Source organism: Bos javanicus, chromosome 17, assembly GCF_032452875.1.
Source record: "Bos javanicus breed banteng chromosome 17, ARS-OSU_banteng_1.0, whole genome shotgun sequence".
NCBI lineage: Eukaryota > Metazoa > Chordata > Mammalia > Artiodactyla > Bovidae > Bos > Bos javanicus.
Window position 1 is genome coordinate 45,031,372 of NC_083884.1, and position 19,541 is coordinate 45,050,912.

Below are 19,541 nucleotides of genomic sequence, written 5' to 3' on the forward strand. Positions count from 1 at the left end.
AATGCTATTTATCAACCATACACTCTACAAAAAATTCTGTCTGCCCATCATATGTATCGTGATTTAATCATCACCACTGATTTTTAGTAGAACTAGTCTCCAACTTGGTCATTCTTTATTTTTTAAAAAAATTATTTATTTCTTTATTGGCTGTGCTGGGTCTTCATTGCTGCGGGAGCTTTCCTCTACTTGCAGAGAACCAGTGAGCCATGGCTACTGTGTAGTTACATTGAGCAGGCTTTCTCGTTGCGGTGGCTTCTCTTGTTGGGGAATATGGGCTCTAGGGTGCCCATATCCACCGGCTTTAGTAGTTGCACATGGGCTCCTGGACTCTAGAGCACAGGCTCAGTGGTTGTGGTGTGCCAACTTAGTTGCTCCATGGCATGTGGGATCTTCCCAGACCATGGATCAAACCCAAGTTCTGAAAATCCTGTGTGGTCAAATACGGTTAATTGCATTTTTTGCAAGAAACAAACTAATAATAAGTTTGGGTACCATCATTTTAAAAATAGAGAAAACTTTTTGAGATAATTGTAGGTTCTTAGCAGTTGTAACGGAGAAGGCAATGGCAACCCACTCCAGTACTCTTGCCTGGAAAATCCCATGGGCGGAGGAGCCTGGTAGGCTGCAGTCCATGGGGTCGCTAGGAGTCCGACACGACTGAGCAACTTCACTTTCACTTTTTACTTTGATGCATTGGAGAAGGAAATGGCAACCCACTCCAGTGTTCTTGCCTGGAGAATCCCAGGGACGGGGGAGCCTGGTGGGCTGCCGTCTATGGGGTCGCACAGAGTCGGACACGACTGAAGCAACTTAGCAGCAGCAGCAGCAGTTGTAAGAAATTACACAGAGATCCCTTAACCTAGTTTCCCCCAGTGATAACAGCTGACATAACTAGAGTCACAACCAGGAAATTGACATGATACAGCAGTGCATGAACACTCGTTTGTGTGTGTGTAGATTTAGTTCTGTGCACTTTCTGTATTCATGACCAACAGCACAGTCAGGCCACAGAACAGTTCTGACCCAGGGGTCCCTCATGCTACCTTTTTATAGCCACAGCCATCTCCCTTCCCCCATTGATGGCTAATCCGTTCTCCATCTCTAAAGAATGCTATATAAGTGGAATAAAGTATGTAATTTGGGGGAGTTGGTTTTTTCACTCAGGCTAATTCCCTTGAAACCATTCTAGGTTATTGTATGTATCAATAAGTTTGTTACTGATGAATTGTATTCCGTGGGAAGGATATAACACAGGTTAACTATTCACCTGTTGAAGAGTATCTGGGTTGTTTCCACTTCTTGTCTATAATGAACAAAGTTGCAGTGAATATGCACATACGAGTTTTTTGTGTGAACATGAGTTTTCTTTCGTCAGGGATAAATGCTCAAGATTGCAATACTGGACTTGATGCATTTTCCTTTTTAACTACCCCATGAGGCGGCATGTCCAGCCAAGATTGTTGTTTTTCTTAGTGTTCTGGTTACATAGTTAAACAAGTTTTGACGTGAGTATGACATCAAACAATATGACGTCCCAGTCATATTTTTCCTATGAGTCCTGTTTTCTTAATGAGCACTTTTCGGGGATGCTCCTACCATGTCACGTCTGAAATGCTTATACTGGGTGGACTGAGGGTTGCGGGTGTAGAGTGTCATGATCGGTGGAGACTGGATTTCCCTCTTTTCACTCAGGGATGATGGCTCCTCTTCCTCTGTCTCGGCACTCAAGCGCCTGGAGCGCAGTCAGTGGACAGATAAGATGGATCTGCGGTTTGGTTTTGAGAGACTCAAGGAGCCTGGTGAGAAGACAGGCTGGCTCATCAACATGCACCCTGTAAGCACCTGTGCTTTTCCTCCATATCCTCCTCCCATTCAGGAGGGCAGCACAGCCCTTACTGAAGAGCAGGTGACACCTGGCGGGAACATGTTGTGGACCATCCAGGTAGAGATGGGATTGTTTGCAGCTCTCCGGGTTTCCTCTTGAACTTCTCGGGGTCTTCTCTGGGTCATTAAGAGGTCACTGGGATAACAAAGGTGAGGGGCATCCCTGTTACCCATAAGAATAAAGCTTTCAAAGATGAGGAGACAGAGATATTCCCATCTGGATGCTGTTATGACACAAATCTTGTGAATGGGTCTGGTAGGGTTTATGCAAAGGTAGAGAAAGACTTTGTTTTTAAAGTACTCAGTTTCCTAGAGAAGGAAGAAAAGGCTCTTGTACTTTGTAGAGGAAAACCTTGTGTTCTTGTTGACCGACTCTCTTGCAGACTGAGATTTTAGATGAAGATAAACGCTTAGTTAGTGCTGTGGATTACTACTTTATTCAAGACGATGGGAGCAGATTTAAGGTAAGGCCCTTGAATCCAAAGAAGCTAAAAACCCCTCAGTGATGAGGCATAATTGGGCCCAAAATGATAGGTGTCCTTTTAGCTCTGCAGCTGTGAGGAGAGAGGGATTATGGGAGACTTGTAGCAGGCAGCTGCCCAAAGCTCTTTAGGAACATGGGCCCCATGGAGCCACACTAGTCACCCCTTAAGATGTCCTAAGAGAAGCTAGCTCAGGAAGACTGAAAGATGAGCAGTACTGTGTCTCTTAGACTCTTGCCCTTGTGATATGTGCAAGTCTAATTTTCTCTTGTATCATCTCTCTTAAGATATGTCCAGGTCAATGATGCATTGAATCTAGGCTGCTCAAAGGTATAATAAAAACAGCCTATCTTCATTTTTCTCCTTTTTTTCTTTGTCATCACCCCACATGGGCTGTGATTCTTACAGGTGGCCTTGCCCTACAAGCCATATTTCTACATTGCGACCAGAAAGGTAGGTCTGTCGTTTATGGCATTAGGTCAAATGACCTGAGCTTCGTTTTGTGGGGAGAGTCAAAACTGGAAATAAAGAGGCTTCTAGAGAAACAGGCAAGGAAGGAAATAGATTTTACTAATGGGATGTCTTTTCATTCTGATCCTGATTTAGGGTTGTGAGCGAGAAGTTTCATCTTTTCTTTCTAAGAAGTTTCAGGGTAAAATTGCCAAAGTAGAGACTGTCCCTAAGGAGGATCTGGACTTGGTGAGTATGACCCAGCCCTTTCTGGGTGAATTAGGCTGGGTCTGCTCGTCCGTGGGGTGAGGTGGGGGAGGACATGCTTGGTACCTGTGAGGCAGCAGAGATGATGGACTTCCATGGCTGTCCCCACCTCCTCCTCAAAACTCTAGTGGTGTCTTTGGTGCCACATGCAGAGTTGAACAAGTTGCTTTGGAGTTGCCAACTCTTCAACTCATTTATGTACTGTTGACTCGTTCTCCCCTTATTTATTTTCTCTCTCCAACGTAGTATTTTTTTCTCTTGAACTCATGAACACCGTCTCTTCACTCTGTAGCCAAATCACTTGGTTGGTTTGAAACGAAATTACATTAAGCTGTCCTTCAACACTGTGGAGGACCTCGTCAAAGTGAGGAAGGAGATCTCCCCAGCTGTGAAGAAAAACCGGGACCAGAGTCATACCAGTGATGCCTACACAACTATGCTCTCCAGGTAGGCTTTGTTCACATAAGCAAAGCAGCCAGTTGGTCCATAGGACTGTTTCCCATTTTTCCTAAGTTTACAAGATGAATAGGACATGGGAAAACTCAGCAATAAAGCTACCGTAATGATTGGCTTTGTTCAGTGCGAAACACTTTTGAGCAACTAGTTAGACTTTCTCATATGTTCCCTTTGTGTTAAATTAATGGTGGATTCCCAGGTTATAGTTCAGCTGTCTCTTCTTTCTTACATGGGGATAGATTTGGCTTCAAACTGAGTTTCTGTAACAATAAAGACATTTTAGATTTCTAATCCCACCACCATAACAGAGTCTGATTTCATGGTTTTTAGAAAGCATTAAGATGTCTGCAAATTTTATTAAATATCTAGATTTATGTAGCACATTGTCTCTAGAGAATCCTGGTTATTATACAGAGAAATTTAAATAAAGGACAACACACACTGTTCATTAAACATTTAAATATCAACAGTAATAAGAAACAGGGTAAGAGATTAAGAAGAAATCTTGGCAAATAAAAGTATGATGCCTTCAACATACCAGATGGGCAATAGACACATCAAGAGATGCACAACATTTCTAAATGTTAGAGAAGTGCAAATCAGAACTATAATGAAGTACCACCTCACACTGGTTGTCGTTAAAAAGTCTGCAAATGACAAACACTAGAGAAGGTGTGAGAAAAGGCAATGCTCTTATATTATTGGTAGGAATGTAAATTGGTCCAGTCACTATGGAGAACGGTATGGAGGTTCCTCCAAAAACTAAAAATAAAGTTGCCATATGATCCAACAATCCTAAATCCTACACCTGGGCATATATCCAAATAAAACTATAATTCAAAAAGATACATTCACCCCTGTGTTCACAGCAGCACTGTTCACAGTAACTAAGACATGGAAACAACCTAAATGTCCATCAACAGATGAATGGATAAAGATGGGTTCATATATACAGTGGAATACTACTCAGCCATAAAAAAGAATGAAATAATGCCATTGGCAGCAGCCGAGGTGGACTTAGAGATTATCATACTAAGTGAAGTAAATCAGAAAGAGAAAGACAAATACCATGTGATAATACTTAATATGTGGAATCTAAAATTTGACAAATGAACTTATCTATGAAACAAAAATAACCTCGCAGACATAGAGAACAGACTTATGGTTGCCACGGGGCAGAAGTGGATCTGGAGTTTGGGGTTAGCAGATGCTAACGATTATATATAGGATGGATAAACAACAAGGTCCCACTATATAACACAGGAAACTGTATTCAACATCCTGTGATAAATGATAATGGAAAATGATTTTTAAAAGAATGTGTTTATGTATATAACAGTCATTTTGCTGTATAGCAGAAATTAGCACAACATTGTAAATCAACTAAAAAAAGACATGCAGAAATTTATGAGGATTTTAGAAGAGAGCTAATCGTATCCTCTGGCAAAAGTAGATCAGTTTGGGACCCTGGATGTTTCTGCACCAGCACCCCCTGCCCAGTGGCTCATTAATGATTTTTCAGAACACTGCAAGTTGTATCTGGAGACTGAGTCCCCAGAGGCCTGAGCCTTCTCTAAAACTCACTGCCTTTTTCTTCCCCTTAATAGTCCATTCAGTATTTGGAAGCTTAGCGGACTAATATTGGAGTGAACATTCTAGTGACAGTGATTCCCACTTAGATATGGTAAGAATAATTATGATGCAGAAGTAGTTACTGTTTACCAGTCACTTCACCATGCTAAGAGCTTATGAGCACGTTACCTTATGATGCTTGTGCTGGGTGGGCCTGTTCCTGTCATCTTTGTTTTCTTGATGAAGAAATAACCTCAGTGAAGGTGGGTCACGTCTGTAGACATGCCTTTCGAGTAATAGTCTCCTTTCTTTGCTCTTTTAATTGGGGTGGAACTTACATCCAATAAAATGCACGTCCTAAGTGTACTGAACCTCCTTGTGTCCGTGGCCTGCTGCTTGGTCGGATGGGGGTCATCCAAGGTCATTCCTTAAGAAGGGCCTGTCCTGATCATCTCAGCCACCTTGTAAACCTTTGTGTTTACATTGTTTGGACTCTGGCCTTTCCCCGATTCAGTCCCTAGCAGAGTATAGTTGAAAAAGCTGCTCTCTTTATTTTGCAGTGTTCTGCAAGGGGGCAGTGTAATTTTTGATGAAGAGGAAACCTCTAAGAAGATTGCCGACCAGTTGGACAACATTGTGGACATGCGAGAGTATGATGTACCTTACCACATCCGTCTCTCCATCGACCTGAAGATCCACGTGGTGAGTGGGCTGTTGCTACTGACAGCCAGGAGGTGATACTGAAGGATAGATCCATAGAGTAGGCTTCCCTGGACAGGTGTAGAAGTCTTTGGTTAATGCACCACATGTCCTTCAGGCTCACTGGTACAATGTCCGGTACCGAGGAAGCGCCTTTCCAGTGGAAATTGCCCGCCGTGATGACCTCGTTGAACGACCAGTAAGTACTGCTTGCATTTCCTCCATCCTAAACTTTCTAGTTGTTTCTGGCGAGAAAGGTGAAAGGTGAATTTGATTTTGAGATTGGTTTGCTTCTTTTTCCTCAAATACTTTCTTAAAAGAATTTTGAAGTAATTGGGTTTTTTAAAATCAGTTTTTGACCTTGCACATATATATCATCGCGTGCTGTCAATATTTGAGCTAGGCTGGATCGGAACATTGGAGGGAAAGCTCTGGCTTCCATTTTTGATGGTTAAGAGCATGGTTTCAGCATGTTAGGTTGAAAATGGATTCAAAACTGGTTCGGGAACAGCTTTGTGATCTTGGGATAGTCTATACTCTGTTTTCTCACATCTAAGATGAGATTGTCAGTTCTGTATCACAGTCTCCTGTCAAAGTTGTCATAAAGGTCAAAATGAGGTGATTCATTTTAAAGTGTCTTGAGACTCAAGTGTTCTGTAATTCTAGACTTTTCCTGTGAACAGTGGCTCCAGCCATATCTTGTATGTTCAAGTTTTTATACCATCATGGTAGATCAATCCACCCCAAGATGCCTGTCCTGCTTTTTCCTGGACCTTTCCCCACAGCAGCTCAACTCTTGCTTTTAGTAACTGGCAGTAGAGGTGGAGATGTCATGGGTGTCAAGAGAACCACCAGGGTCTCCAGAGCTCAGCTTGGTTCTTGGCCAACTTAATGCTACATTTTGTCCCTTCAGGACCCCGTGGTTTTAGCATTTGACATTGAGACAACCAAACTGCCCCTCAAGTTTCCAGATGCTGAGACCGACCAGATTATGATGATTTCCTATATGATTGATGGTCAGGTGAGTGGGTGCCTTCTGGAGTATGAGCTCTCTGTGAACCGGGACCAAGTCTGGTCTCCAAACCTGAACAGTGTCCACTCGTGGTTAGTATTTGTTTGGTGACTAATGAGAGAATGGAGTCCACACAAGTGAACAAGCAATCTATTCTGGCATCTAGCCACTCTGTGCCCTCCGGGCAAGTCTTAGGATGAAGTAGCCTGTCTTTTTTGGGAAAGCCATGGTGTTTCAAGTTGCTGCAAAGGTTTTGTAGCAAAAATCTCCAGGCTGCATGTGGGAGGTGTGTCTTAGGCTTTGTTTCTGTAACTCACACTGACTGCTAATGAACTTCCCAGGGCTACCTCATCACCAACAGGGAGATTGTCTCAGAAGATATAGAAGATTTCGAATTTACCCCCAAGCCAGAATATGAAGGACCCTTCTGTGTCTTCAATGAGCCCGATGAGGTAGAGATGCCATTTGGGAAAGTGCCTGATGTTTGGGAATAGGAAGAGGAGGCAAGCGTGGTGATCCTCTTAGACCTCAGCATTTGTTTAATCATAATAGCAGCTGGGCTCAATCCCCAGTGGTTGGTCCTCGTTCACATAAGGTTAAGATGGAAATAAAGGGATCATGTGAAGTTGTTACTCCTCAGCTTTGGAGAGGTGTTAAAACTTGGTGTAAAAAGAGGTGTTTACACTTGAGGAAGAGTAAAGTAACCCTTTGACTGCCAAAATTTGTTAAATTCAGGTTCATCTAATCCAAAGATGGTTTGAACACATCCAGGAGGCCAAACCCACCATCATGGTCACCTATAATGGGGACTTTTTTGACTGGTGAGTCAGAAAAGGGGAGGGAGAGATAGGAGAAGCACTGCCTGGTAGCACACGTGAGCTGCTCACCCTGTTTAAGAGGAGATGGTGTGAGGTGTCCCCTGGGGCAGTCTTCCCGGCCCCTGGGGCAGTCTTCCCGGCCCCTGTGGAAATTAGAGACTCACTGTCCCACATGTTTTTCCGTCCTCTTGTCCTTAGGCCATTTGTGGAGGCCAGAGCAGCGGTCCATGGACTGAGCATGTACCAGGAGATAGGGTTCCAGAAGGACAGCCAGGGGGAGTACAAATCACCCCAGTGTATCCACATGGACTGTCTCAGGTAGGCCCTGCAGCTCACGTGGTGGCTTATCGCAGTGTCTCATGAGGGCTTTCTGTAAGTGAGACTCCCTTACATACACTGGTCCTTTCCATACCTTGTTACAGAAGCTGCCGAGAAGTAGCTCCTGTCACCTGTGGACAGTGGCTGCTGACTGGTCCCCAGGGTATAGAAACCAGACCAGAAAGAAAGACCTGGTAGAGTGAGGTCTGGTGCTATGGGAGGTCACAGAGAGGCCTTGGCTTCCCCACATTAGATTGGGATGTGGCAGCCAGGCTCTCTTGAAGGACAAGCATGGTGTCCAGATAGGCTGGGGTGTCCAGACTCAGGATAAGTGTGCAAGGTGGCCCAGAGTGTCGAGAAGGAAGGCTGGAGAGAAAGGTCACCTGGGCTTCCTGTGCCCAGTGAGGAGGTTGGTTTTATCTTGGTGGTCATGGGGAGCCACTGACACATTTAAAGCTTGATGAATTTTCTCCTTACCCCTGGTATTATGGTGTGTGGATTGAAGGGCAGGCGGGTTGCAACAAGAACAAGAGTGAAGAGAGGGCTGGTCTTGAGATATCTGAGAGTCAAGGACTTTGAGATCTATAAATATGGGGACAGGTGCAAGAGGCATTAGGAAATTCTGGTTCTCAGGGCTTGGGCTGGGCTCCTGGAGAAATCGGGCAGAGCTCAGGTTCAGAATAAAAGCAGACCTGGGAGCTCCATCCACATGGAGGATCTGGAGACTGTGGGGCTCGGTGATAAGACCAAAAACTTGATAGTTGATGGATTCTCAAGAAGAGAAATGGAGACTTTCCTGGTATTTCAGTGGCTAATAATCTTCCTGCCAATGTAAGCCACATGGGTTTGATCTCTGCTCTGGAAAGATTGTACACGCCAAGGGGCAAGTAAGCCCATACTCCACAACTACTGTGCCCACAGACCTGGAGACCATGCTCCATTGCGAGAGAAGCCACTGCAACAAAGAGTAGCCCTTGCTCGCCACAATTAGAGAAAGCCCACACGCAGCACCCAAAACCCAGTGCAGCCAGAAAAATGATTTTTTAAAAAGATCCCACATACTACAATGAAGATTGATGATCCCTCATGGCTGTAGCTAAGACCCTGCATAGTCAAATAAATAATTTTTTTTTTTTTTTTAAGTAAGAGGAGTAAAAGAGAGGTGGGGTTCCTCAGTGGAGGCAGCAATACTGGGGATCCTTCAGCAGGGCATTTCTGAGGGGGAGGACGGCCCACAGGGCAGAGAGGCCACAGAAGGTGAGATCGGATGCTGCCAGTAGGAAGTTGTAAGTCCTAGAGATACAGTGGTGTCTGTCGTGGGGCTGAGTTGTGAGGAAGCAAGAGGTGGAGATGGCACGAAGGGACCTCAAGTGTTTTTATACAGAAGGGATTGTGTAAGAAGAGGATGGGAGTTTGACAGCAGAGTGTGAGGGGCAGGGAGAGCAGGGCAGAGCCTGGCAGCACCTGTAGCGAATAAGCTGTGGAGGAATCTACAGCAGGAATCAGACAGCAGGTTCCTGCCTGGTCCCCTTTGTATTTCTCCTTGAGGGTGAGAGGAAGGCCTCGCAAGGACTGGAGGACCGGCTGTGTCGTCTCCTTGTGTTTGTGGGTTTCTCTGTGAAGTTGACTGGGTCCAGCTGAAAGCTTTTCACAAGGGGCCTGTACCACGTGAGGTCTTGGTGATCTTTTGGGGTACCTGTCAGGACCCTGCATCTTCCTGTAGAGTGTCCAGCTTCACCACATCTCACAGGTTCCTAGACTTCGTCTCAGAATTATCTCTGGCTTTTGCTTTTGTTCTCCTTTCCAGGTGGGTGAAAAGGGACAGTTACCTGCCCGTGGGCAGCCACAACCTCAAGGCGGCGGCCAAAGCCAAGCTGGGCTACGACCCAGTGGAACTGGACCCTGAAGACATGTGCCGGATGGCCACTGAGCAGCCCCAGGCACGTGTGCTGCCTCGCTGAGTCACCTTCTGCTGGGGGGTGGCGGCCTCTGGACCCCTCACTGACCTTACTGTCTGATGTCCTCTCCTCAGACTCTGGCGACCTACTCGGTGTCGGATGCAGTGGCCACATACTACCTGTACATGAAGTATGTCCACCCGTTTATATTCGCCCTGTGTACCATCATCCCCATGGAGCCCGATGAGGTCAGTGCCTCTCCTGGCCCGCTGCCTGACTGGGTGGTCCCAGGCAGCTATTGCGGGTGCAGCCGTTGATTTCTGTATTTGGCTCACAGCCTGGTATTTCCCGGTAGGTGCTGCGGAAAGGTTCTGGGACGCTGTGCGAGGCCTTGCTAATGGTGCAGGCCTTCCATGCCAACATCATCTTCCCCAACAAGCAGGAGCAGGAGTTCAACAAGCTGACAGATGACGGCCACGTGCTGGATGCTGAGACCTACGTGGGTGGCCACGTAGAAGCCCTGGAGTCCGGCGTGTTCCGCAGTGACATCCCCTGCCGGTTCCGGATGGTGCGCCGCTCCTGAGGCTGGGCCTCATCCCGCCAGTGCTGTGGGAGGACGCAGGAGGGACCCAGCCACAAGGGCTGAAATAAAGCCCTCTCCCCCTTCTCACCCATGGACCCCTCACCAGTTGTCCTTTGTCTGGCCTGCCCTTTAGGGTGCCACTCCTTCTGGAGTGTTCTCTTGGTAGAGTCCCACCTGAAGTAGGTTACATGGTGTGGGGCCATTTTCCTGTCTTTCTCACATCCTCTCTTGGTTGTTTGTGTTAGAATCCTGCTGCCTTTGACTTCCTGCTGCAGCGGGTGGAGAAAACCATGCGTCATGCCATCGAGGAAGAGGAGAAGGTGCCCATGGAGCAGGTCATCAACTTCCAAGAGGTGATGCACAGGCTCAGGGAAGTGGTGTGGGGAGAACAGTCTGTTTACATGCCCTGCCTTGCAGAGTGGCTTCTCTCAGTGGCCTATTCATTGTGCACCTACTGTGTGATAGTGCTTGGTTGCCGAGACAGGACACGGGGCCTGGTCCCGTGTAGTTAGGACAGGACAGTGTATTGGCACAGTGAGGGACTCGACTTTCTGGACAGGAGAATTTCACAGAGGAGGCGATGGCTTTTAGAACAAAGTGGTGGGCTGATGTGGGAGAGAAAGGCAAATGAAGGGTAGATACAATTGTGTCTTGTAGGCAGCAAGGAGCCATTGGAGGTTTTTACTTTCTTTCTGTCTATAGACTTTAAAAATGATAGGAGTTCCTATAAATTACAGGGTAGAATATCATAACTGCAAAGTCCTTCACGTAGTAGTTAGAAAGCACCATTTGCAAAGTGTATCACATGACCAGAGGCACCAGGCACCGCCTGCTTTGCTGATCCTATTCCTTTGGATGTGGCGCATTTTGGGTCTCTATCAGGCCCTGCTTCTAGGATTGATTTCAAGAAATGTAACATATTCACCAGGCAAAGTTCAAACAAGAACGTGTGCACGTGCTCTACATAGTACAAAGTTCTGTACAGCTCTTGTCAGCTACAGCTCATATGCTTTGGGAACTTTCCATGAACCAACTTGGGAAGAAGAGAGTGTAGGCTGAATGACAAATAGAAGTTAAAGAGCAACTTGAACAAAACAAAGATAACTGCTTTTTTGGCCTTGGCGTGAGGCCTGTGGGATCTTAGTTCCCCAACCAGGGATCAGACCCAGGCCCCTGGCAGTGAGAGCTCTGAGTCATAACCACTGGGCTGTCAAGGAATTCCCCAAAGATACTACTTTTAAGTCTATGAACCAATGAAATGAGTGAGAAATGGGCTGAAGGTGTGCTAATTGGAGGGACCCCAGACACCTTAGTGAATTTGGACGTGGACTTTTATAGATGACAGATGGTCATCCAGAGTCCCTGAAATTGTTCTCTGTAGGGTGGCCTAGGGTCTTTAGGGAAAGGGTAGCAGGTTCACCTTTTTGTTCCTGAGTGACCGCCTCGGTAGTAGTGTGGTGATAGCTAGTGGGAGGTGTCAGCTGGGGGCACACAGCGGCGTCTGGCCTGTCCAGGTGTCATCCCATCATCCCAGCCTTCCCACTACTGTGGTCTCATCTTCCCTCTCCGAGCAGCATTTCAGAGCATGCCCTAGCACAGAGAAGGATGGGGGAATTATTCTCTGAATGATTCATTTGCTTAGAATTCAGTTAGAATCATTTGCTTAGAATTCAGTTAGAAACAATAAGTATTATCTTTTTGGTATTTCCTGTTCTACTTGATAGATACTCCTTTTTTCTTCTGGTTGATTTTTGTGTGATTTAGATGTTTTCCAATTTATACTTTGAATGTCCAGAGGTTGGCAAGCTATAGTACAGAAGGGCTGTTTTTGTACAGTCAGCAAGCTAAGAATGGTTTTCATATTTTTAAAATATTTTAAAAGAAAAAGTAGACTGTAGCCACAAAACCTGGCACCCCACTCCAGTACTCTTGCCTGGAAAATCGGACAGAGGAGCCTGGTAGGCTGTAGTCCATGGGGTCGATAAGAGTCGGACACGACTGAGCGACTTCACTTTCACTTTTCACTTTTATGCATTGGAGGAGGAAATGGCAACCCACTCCAGTGTTCTTGCCTGGAGAATCCCAGGGACGGAGGAGCCTGGTGGGCTGCTGTCTATGGGGTCGCACAGAGTCGGACACGACTGAAGTGACTTAGCATTAGCATGAGCATTCACAGAGGTTTGCTGACCCCAGATCTAAAGGTGTTTTTTTTTAAGCCAATTTTTCTTGAAATAACTCCTAAGTACAGTAATTCTCAAGTTTTAACGTTGTATTTCTTATTGTTGTGTAAGTTTTGGACAAAATGAACTTATCAAATAAATACATATCTAATGTTCTGATTTAGGTGTTACATTTGGGAGAGAAAATAAAAGTATATGACTATCAGAAGCTTGTTTAGCCTTTTTTAGTTTTAGTGACTGTTTTTGTGTTTTAGGACAATATTTTTATTTCTAGACGCTCTCTATTGGTTCTTTTTCAAATGTGCTTTATTTCTTTCTTTATAGTGGACTTTCTCTTCCTGTGTTTTGTTTTTAAAACCTTTTTATTGAAGTATACTGATTTATAATGTTTTAGGTATACAGCAAAGTGATTCAAATTTTTAAAATACACACACACATATATATTCTTTTTTTTTTTTCCCCCCCTTTTTTGGCTGTGCCACGTGGCTTGCAGGATCTTAGTTCCCTAACCAGGGATCGAATGTGTACCCCCTACAGTGAAGCACAGAGTCCTAATCACTGGGCCACCAGGGAATTCCATGTATATATATATTGTTGTTCCTGTTATTTAATCACTAAGTCATGTCCAACTAACTCTTCACACCCCATGGACTTGTAGCCTGCCTGGGTCCTCTGTCCATGAGATTTCCCAGGCAAGAATACTGGAGTTGGGTTGCCGTTTCCTTCTCCAGAGGATATTCCTGACACAGGGATCAGGAAGTATTTCTTGTGTCTCCTGAATTGGCAGGTGAATTCAAGAACCACCAGGGAAGCCCGTGTGTGTGTGTGTGTGTGTGTGTGTGTATACATGTATTCTTTTTCAGATTCTTTCACATTATAGGTTATTACAAGGGGTGAATATAATTCTCTGTGCTACAGTAGGTCCTTGTTGTTTCTCGTCCTGTTTTAGATTTTGCGTATTCACTTATCTTTAGCGTTATTTTACCATGTTTACTCCAGGAGGTTTATTGTCTGATGTTCTTAGGGTTCTCCTCCCACTGTGTCTGCTGTCAGTCATGGTAGAGTTTTTTTTTTTCCCCATGCTTCACGATTTTGAGATATTTTTTTCCTTTCTGGATGTACCATGTGGCCTGTGGAAGCTTAGTTCCCTAATCAGGGATCGAACATGCACCACCCCCTGCATTGGAAGTGCAGAGTCTTAACCATTGGACATCTAGGGAAGTCCTGTCGCTCTGCAATTTTGGAATCTGAATTCCTCTTCAGCAGGAGGGCCGTTGGTAGTTTGATAGTTTCTTCCTGGTTCCCCAAAAGTAACATGGGCCCGATGCCCCTTCTTACCTGGTTCCTTGGCTGAAGAGTCCCAGAGCCAGTGGAGACCTGTTAGTGCCTGTTATGATAAATGCTCAAGGAAAATGCTTTCTTTGCCCAGAGTTCAAAATAGACATGGTGAGCAGACTTGTTGTAGTTTATTCTTTTATGGAGGTGGCTTTTGAGAGTCCTGCCTTTATTTGGGGCTCTGCACTTTGTCTCCCTTTTGTTGTGTGTAGCCTGCCCCTCCTTGAGGTAGCATGAGAAATGTGAGTTAAAGAGCTCACGGCATAGGCCTGAGGCCACAAACCTCAGAAAGGCCTGCTGCATGGCTGCCCTTAGCCAGTGTCCAGGAACTTGGACTTCAGGAGGTTTCTCACCTTCCTCTAATAAGAATGGCTCACTCACTCATGCTCAGGTTGTTCGTGCAAACAGTGGTTTGTGTTAAGTGCCCACTTTCCTTCCTGGAGTCTGGGTTTTGGTCCAGACAGGCAGAGTTGCCTACGTGAGCAGCCCTCCGTAAGAACTCTGGGCACTGGGTCTCCATGAGCTTCCGTGGGGGACAGTGCTTTTCACAGCACTTCTCGTGTGTTATCACAGCTTGTTGCTGGAAGAATGAAGCTCATCCCAGCTTGAACCTGGGCTCCTCCCAACTTTCCCCCAAGTGCCTTTGCCCTTTGCTCATTGAGCTGTGTCTTTCCCCTGTGAGTCACCAAATCTAGGGGTGGTCTTGGGGATCCCAACACAGGGCCCAGCCTCTGCCAGACACCATTGAGTCAACTCACTGCTCTGATGTTGAGTCTTCTCATCACATTTGTTCTTTGGGGATAACTTAGAAGATCACATCTGCATTTACACGGATAGTTTTCATATTTCATTTAGGATTTCCATGTGTTTGGTGTCAAGAGGGTTTTTAAGCTAAGAGCCTTGGCTGGAAACAGAATCTGATTCATTGGTTTATAAAGTAATGCTGGAAACCATCTAGTATCACAGTTGAGAGCGTGGTGTTTGGTCTCAGAGGACCCTCAGAGGGTCCATACTAACTTGAAGCTTCTCATATGTGAGATGAGGAATTGCAAGGACATTGATGGTGTGTCACTTGCCTGCACTGTGGGGGCACTCGGGGCACCCAGGAAGTGTGGCTGTTGGTAATCTAGCGGGTCCCCCTACTTGTTAGCAGATGGGCCGTGCCATATGAGGCCGCATATTACGCATTTCTCTCCCAACCCCAGAGTTCTCTTGGGGTGGAGTCTGCTGCTTCCCGTGCTGCGGTGCTCTGTCCTGTACCTCCAGGGTCTGGTGTGTTGGTGCATGTTGTCTGTCGTCCATTTGGGACCCATGGTGTTTTCTCTGTTACTCTGTACAATCTCCAGTTTCCATCTTGGTCACCAGCCTTCACTTCTTTCCACTTTCTCTGTAGGTGTGTGATCAGATTAAGACCAAGCTCACCTCCCTGAAAGATGTTCCTAACCGAATTGAGTGTCCCCTCATCTACCACCTGGACGTGGGGGCCATGTACCCCAACATCATCTTGACGAACCGCCTGCAGGTGAGACACATTCTCAAGTCAGAATCAAGCTCTTTCTGCCTAAACCCTAATTGCTCTCTTCCTGTCCCCTCTCAGCCCTCTGCCATGGTGGATGAGGCCACCTGCGCAGCCTGTGACTTCAACAAGCCTGGAGCGAACTGCCAGAGGAAGATGGCCTGGCAGTGGAGGGGAGAGTTCAGTGAGTGTCGGCCCTGGGGGGCTGCTCAGCAGGAAGCGGGTGGGCGGGTCTCTGTCACATCCTCTCTTCCCATCACTCCTTCTAGTGCCAGCCAGTCGCAGTGAGTATCATCGGATCCAGCACCAACTGGAGTCAGAGAAGTTCCCTCCCTTGACCCCCGAGGGCCCAGCCCGGGCCTTTCACGAGCTGTCCCGTGAGGAGCAGGCTAAATATGAGAAGCGGAGGCTGGCAGGTGAGCAGTTGGGCCGTGTTGGTGTGTCACACCTTGAGGTCATTCGAACCAGTTGAAGTAGATGAGACCACTGTGAATTAGTTTGTCCTATAGGCTTCCTTTTGTCATTTATCCTTCTGCAAGTTTCTGGCTCCCAAACCCTCCTTCCTGTAGTCTTTGTGTATTTGGTCTGTTCATACAGGGCTGCCCTTTGATGTGATTGATTAGGAACTTGTCTTTCTGAGTTTTCTGCTCCTTTGAGTTAACCAAAAAAACCCATGTTTGTTGGCATCCATTGCCTAGCTTTCTTTGGCTGTGTCCAGGAGGCCTGTCCCCTGTGTGGAGTCTCACGTGCCCACCATTCTCAATTGTGCTTCAGATTACTGCCGGAAGGCATACAAGAAAATCCACGTGACCAAGGTGGAAGAGCGTCTCACCACCATCTGCCAGCGGGAGAACTCCTTCTATGTGGACACTGTACGTGCTTTTCGGGACAGGCGCTATGAGTTCAAAGGTCTCCACAAGGTGAGCTTGACCTTAGTGAGGTTGGAGCAGGATCTAGTTTCTGGGGTGAAAATCCTTGCTCAGCACTGTCTCCATGTGTTACTCCCAATCTCTGAGCCCAGTGCATGCACTCAGACAATAAACATGCAGTTGTTTTTAACTTTGAAGAATTAAGGGCCTGGGGCCTTGAAGCTATTCTGAATGGTTGCTTTTAAAATAATTATTTAGAGCAGGGGTTAGCAAACTGCGGCTGGGCTGGCCATGTTTATAAATAAGTTTTCCTGGGTCTGAGCTGCGTTTGCCCGCAGCAGGGAGGGGGCAGCAGAGACTGAGGGCGAGCACTGCACACACGTGGCCCTTTACTTTGTGTGTACAGGTGTGGCGCTTTACTTTGCCAGCCTCTGACCAGGGGGAGTGAGGGGAGTGTGTTCACTGACATGTTTTACCAGTAGGACTAGGGAAATACACAACAATATCTCAGTTGTAATATCAGCAGGTAAGTGTTTTATATTTAAGCATATCGAGTTTTTTTCTGAGAGACCTTCCTTCACTGCTAGACTCATTGTTCACATCCCGAACTGCCCTGATAGACTGTCATCATCAGGCTTTGTTATCATTGTTAAGTTTATATTTTTATTATGGTAAATATGTATAATGAAATTTAACATTTTTAAGTGTACAGATCAGTGGCATTAAGTACATTTACATTGCAATTACTATTACCACCCATCTGCAGAACTCTTTATCTTGCAACACTGAAACACTGCATTCCCTTAACAATGATCCTCCATTCTGGTTTCTGTGGACTGTGAGCCTGGGAACCTCATGTAAGTGGATTCATACAGGATTTGTCCTTTTGTGACTAGATTATTTCTCTGAGCCTAATGCCCTCAAGGTTCATTCATGGTAGCATGTATCAGAATTTCCTTTTTAAGGCTGAATAATACTCCACTGTATGGACATTTTGTTTATCCATTCACCCATCGATGGATAGTTGGGTTGCTTCCATGTTTTAGATATTTTGAATAATTCTGCTGTGAACATGGGTGTGCAGACGTCTCTTTAAGATCCAACTTTTAGTTCTTTTGGGTATATACACAGAAGTGGAATTGCTGAATCATATGGTAATTGTATTTTTAATCTTCAGAGGAATCGTCATACTGCCTCAGTTTATCTTAATTAAACTGTTTGAGTTACGTGTCTATGTCTTCCTCATCAGATGAGTGTTGACAGTGTTGTGACTGTCCATTTTATTTTTTAGAATCTAACACAGTGCCTGGCACATAGTAGGCACTCAGTAAATGTCTTTTGGGTTTTTTGTTGTTGTTGTTGTTCTTTAAATTCCAAACTTTTAAAAAAATTTTTCTTCTCACGTTGGATGGGAAAGTTGCTGAGATATTTATGGCCTTCCCTGCATTTCTTTATCAGTCACTTTTACTAAGGACCTCCTGAGTAGCTCTTGTTACCCTAAGTTAATAAGACACAGACGGGCCTGACTCCTTGTCCTGGGACACTTCTGGATGGCCATTCACATCGTGGAAGCTGCCAGTGCAGTGTCACAAGCCCGCCCCACAGTTCCTGTTAGCTAAGACTCACTTTGTCAGAGTGAAGCAGAAGGAGCTAATCTGCCAAACGCAAGCCTTGCAGCATGCTGGGGAGCTGAGCTGTCCATTGGCCTCTTAGAAGCTCAGCATCCCAGGAGGTGCAGCTTGTGTGGATGTGAGAGATGGGCGTCACCATGTTGCGCCTCACCCCAGCCCCGACTGGCACTGGGCATTCCTGAGGTCCTTCATGCCCCTTCCCCACTCCCCTCAGCAGTAACAATCTAATGTCTTTCAGTGTGATCCAAATTTTGTATCACTCAGCACGTTGGTTGAGCACCTGTTCTGTGCCAGACCCTTTTCTAGGTACTGAAAAGACATCAGGTGGGGAAGTAACAGTGGAATGTTCTGAGATGAAGGAGAATACCCAGTGTTTGACCACTGTGACAGCAGCTAGCCTAGCAAACAGAAAGAAATGCCACTCAGGCCGGAAGTGAGTTCAGATACCCCTGAGTCACATCCCTGTCTCACCCTCCCTGGTGGTGACCATGTCCGCTTTATTGAGGTAGAATTGATGTGGGGTACATCTGACCCTTTCAGATGGGCAGTTCTTTGCTATGCTAAGTCACTTCAGTCGTGTCCAACTCTGTGCGACCCCATAAACGGCAGCCCACCAGGCTCCCTGTCCCTGGGATTCTCCAGGCAGGAACACTGGAGTGGGTTGCCATTTCCTTCTCCAGTGCGTGAAAGTGAAGTCGCTCAGTCATGTCCGACTCCTAGCGACCCCATGGACTGCAACCTACCAGGCTCCTCCGTCCATGGGATTTTCCAGGCAAGAGTACTGGAGTGGGGTGCCATTGCCTTCTCCTAGGCAGTTCTATAGAGTTTGACAAATGCATACACAGAGGGGTTACTGTTGATAATTTTTTACCATATTTCCGTCATTCCATTCTAGAGAAAAACTATTGGCAACACCAAAGGCAAGTTGAAATTATCATGACCTGACCCCCCTAAATACTTAAGCAAAAGATTTGTAACCACCACCACAGTGACAAGAACATTTTCTTCTCAACCATTTACAGTAGCACACAGCCCTTGTTAGTACAGCTGTGTCCATCTTCCAGCAGTTGGTATAGTATCTGATAAACAGTTGTTGGTCCATGAGTGTTGGCTAAGGAGTAAATTGTTATTCCAAGATGTTGCCTCTAAGAATGTGCACTTTGCTTTCAGCCTGTCAGTGATTTCTGAGTTCTGTTGTTTGAGAAACCCTATAACTCAGCCCATTGAGTGCATTAATAAGAGTAAATTAAGTAAAAGGACTTGGATTGGGAGCCCCTGGGCCTCTTTGGTGGAGTGAAGCCCCAGCCTCTGTCACTGGTCTTGAGATGTAGGTTTCATCTGCTTCTCCTGTTAGCTGCCAGGTTCTGGATTCTGTTCTATGGGGGTTGAAATTGCCCTAAGTCTGAGGTGTCAAAGTGGGTTGTTGCTATCACAAAGTATTTTCTCCTAGTCCTTAGTCTCACAAGTAATAAAAATGTAATATTGATATGTTTCTTTGTATTCATAAGTCCTTTCAGGATATCTGTCTTACATGGGGCAGTTCTAGATTGAAAGTGTTTCAGGGTAGG

At 45.8% G+C, this 19,541-nt stretch overlaps 1 protein-coding gene across 4 annotated transcripts in view; it reads left to right on the plus strand.

Moving 5' to 3' along the window:
• Positions 1-19,541, plus strand: part of POLE (DNA polymerase epsilon, catalytic subunit) — a 61,017-nt gene that overhangs the window by 2,996 nt on the left and 38,480 nt on the right. For all 4 annotated transcript variants that reach the window (XM_061384418.1, XM_061384419.1, XM_061384421.1 and 1 more), the window contains exons 2-20: positions 1,696-1,837; positions 2,271-2,351; positions 2,778-2,822; positions 2,976-3,068; positions 3,379-3,533; positions 5,675-5,816; positions 5,932-6,012; positions 6,727-6,834; positions 7,167-7,277; positions 7,561-7,646; positions 7,842-7,961; positions 9,769-9,901; positions 9,994-10,107; positions 10,215-10,427; positions 10,688-10,795; positions 15,351-15,479; positions 15,555-15,657; positions 15,743-15,889; positions 16,248-16,393. In XM_061384418.1, coding sequence (XP_061240402.1) covers positions 1,696-1,837; positions 2,271-2,351; positions 2,778-2,822; positions 2,976-3,068; positions 3,379-3,533; positions 5,675-5,816; positions 5,932-6,012; positions 6,727-6,834; positions 7,167-7,277; positions 7,561-7,646; positions 7,842-7,961; positions 9,769-9,901; positions 9,994-10,107; positions 10,215-10,427; positions 10,688-10,795; positions 15,351-15,479; positions 15,555-15,657; positions 15,743-15,889; positions 16,248-16,393 — 2,257 coding nt within the window. The remainder of the gene's footprint in view (positions 1-1,695; positions 1,838-2,270; positions 2,352-2,777; positions 2,823-2,975; positions 3,069-3,378; positions 3,534-5,674; positions 5,817-5,931; positions 6,013-6,726; positions 6,835-7,166; positions 7,278-7,560; positions 7,647-7,841; positions 7,962-9,768; positions 9,902-9,993; positions 10,108-10,214; positions 10,428-10,687; positions 10,796-15,350; positions 15,480-15,554; positions 15,658-15,742; positions 15,890-16,247; positions 16,394-19,541) is intronic.